General features: G+C 57.3%; 1 protein-coding gene across 1 annotated transcript; it reads right to left on the bottom strand.

The window, feature by feature from the left end:
- Positions 1-293: 293 nt before the first annotated feature.
- Positions 294-1,246, bottom strand: LOC124667238 (E3 ubiquitin-protein ligase ATL41-like). Its single transcript, XM_047204543.1, has one exon. The coding sequence runs from the start codon at positions 1,129-1,131 to the stop codon at positions 409-411; it is 723 nt and encodes a 240-aa protein (XP_047060499.1). The 5' UTR covers positions 1,132-1,246; the 3' UTR covers positions 294-408.
- Positions 1,247-2,314: the final 1,068 nt, after the last annotated feature.

Genomic DNA, 2,314 nt, shown 5'->3' with positions numbered 1-2,314 from the left:
TGAAGCTAAACACAAGTTGCAAAAACCTACCCTCCCCACCATCACCATGTATGAGGGACAAGTCTTTAGGTAAAACGTCCTTTCGAAAAAAAGGTAACCAGAAAATGGCTGAAATCTCGGCCACAAAGTTGGGGATTTTTTCTTCGTTGAATGTTCAAACGTGCCGGCCCGTTCATAACAATATCGTCAACGGGACAAAAGCACCATGGTTACAGAAAGGCAAACAGAGCTCTTAATATTATCCACTATATATCCCTTCTTTGCAGAAATACGAGGGATACGGGTGAGCTCCATGCAGGGCTGCAAACTTGACTTCAGGAGTGTAATTCCCACTCCTGAATTCATCATTCATGTGCAAGACGTAGAAATCAAGCAACGAATGACAAGAAACAAAAAAAAAAGTAGAGACTAATTGCTATTCACAGAGTGTTGCTGCTGTGGCAGCTGACTCTCCAAGTCCTCCAGACGCATTTCCAAATGGTCACCCTGCAGCGGCCTCCTAGGCGCCAACGGCCTCTCCCTGCTCAGCATCTTCATCAGCGACGCGCCCAGCCCACATGGCTGCCCTGAGGTGCCAACGTCCTCCTTCACCACTATCTGCTTCTCATGCACCGACCCTGCCGCGGTTGCAGACGACGATGATGGAGGCGGCGGCGGCGGCTCCACCACGGCGCGGCAGACGGGGCATGACGAGCTGGATGCGAGCCACGTGTCGACGCAGTCGACGTGGAAGACGTGTGCGCAGGACGGCAGCACGCGCACCGCCTCGCCCTGCTGGGCCGCGCCGAGGCAGATGGCGCACTCACCCGGCTCGCCCCCGGCCTCCTGGTACGCGGCGATCGGCAGCGCCGCGATGGCGGCCGGCTCCAGCCCGGTCTTGGGCGCCTTGGGCTCGGCCGCCAGGGCGGCGGCCGCAGCCGCGGTGCGGCGCCTGCTGTTGCGGCGGCGGACGTGGCAGATGTAGAGGTGCAGGAGCAGGGCGAGGCCGAGCACGGAGGCGAAGACGGCGACCGCCGTGGCGATGAGCCGCACGTTGTGCGCCGGCGCCGGGCTCCTGCTGCCCGTGGCGAACCACGCGGAGCCCGGGTCGCTCGCCTTCCCCGACATGGACATGGTCGCCGACGTCGACATGGCCGTACGTCCTCTCGATCGGTGGATGCACTCTCGTTCTTGTTGGCTGGCTGGTTGGTGGGATGGCGCGTCGTGGGCGTGCGAGCTATGCTCTACTGCTCTAGAGTGGTGGTTGTGCTGCCTTGAGATCGAGCTGGGGAATGGTGGCGCGGGGTGGTTGGGTTTTATAGGTTTCAAATCCAGGGGGCGACGGGAAGCTTAGCGTGCGTGCCTTAGCGGTGTACCTAGTTTAACTTTAGCGAGCTCGAGCTAGTGGGGAGTGGGGGCGGGCCCGATTCGGATGTCCGTCAGGTCAGTGTGGGGCAAAGGCGGGGCACGTTCGCGCAAAGCGGTGCAGGTATTTGAAACTCCGACGTGGCCATTCGTCCCCCTCGACGGCGACGGCCCAAATCGCCATGATTCGGTCTCGATTTCTTTAGATTTCTTAGCTTCCCGGGCGAGCGGGGTCGTGACCGTCGCGCCGGCAGGTGTCGCCGCGGCTTCGCGGCGGTGGCGTACGTGCGAGCCCACGGTTTAACAGTACGTCAATGAATTAACGACGTGGTTAGTCAGCCCGGCGGTGGGGTACGGATCGCCGGTGGCCGCACAGCTTAAGTGGTCGGTCTGGCGCTGGGCCAATGGCCGGATGGATGGAGATGTGGAGGAGGAACTCTCGGTTGTTCGCTCGGTCATGGGGAGTGACGCCCGGCAACTGCGTGGTCGGCTCGGTGACGGTGAGTGCGTGCAGGTTCAGGTTGGTTGGTGGTCACTCCGTGTATATATCCGTCCGGCGTCGAAGAAGACACTCACGAGAGTAGTGCCAGTGGAAAATCCAGTTCTTATGGCTGGCACCAGTTTGACAATAGTTCTGAAACCATCTTCCCTTTGCGTGTACAGCTTTATCGATAATGACAACCCCCGAGCCTCTTGTTTGTTTGTTCATGCCGACTGATAAACTGCCACTGTAGTGACTAGTGTGCATGCAGTTCCTTTACATGGTTAACTGGTAAGAGCATGTCTAACAGGTCCCCTATTTTGCTGCCCCGTAAAACGCGAGTAGAGGATCCTGTATTAAAAAACATGCTAACCAATCCGTCTAGCAGACCTCGTATTTCACCCCGTATTTTTGAAAATTGCAAACCCCGGGAAAATTAAACGATAGTTCATCATGTTCATACATAGATAATAGATACGAATTTTACAA

The sequence above is a fragment of the Lolium rigidum genome, chromosome 6 (assembly GCF_022539505.1).
Source record: "Lolium rigidum isolate FL_2022 chromosome 6, APGP_CSIRO_Lrig_0.1, whole genome shotgun sequence".
Lineage (NCBI taxonomy): Eukaryota > Viridiplantae > Streptophyta > Magnoliopsida > Poales > Poaceae > Lolium > Lolium rigidum.
Note: the sequence above shows the minus strand (reverse complement) of the source record. Positions and strands in the feature narration are given on the sequence as shown.

Coding starts and splice junctions, on each gene's coding strand:
- LOC124667238 (XM_047204543.1), bottom strand. CDS start 1,131: ATGTCGACGTCGGCGACCATGTCCATGTCGGGGAAGGCGAGCGACCCG.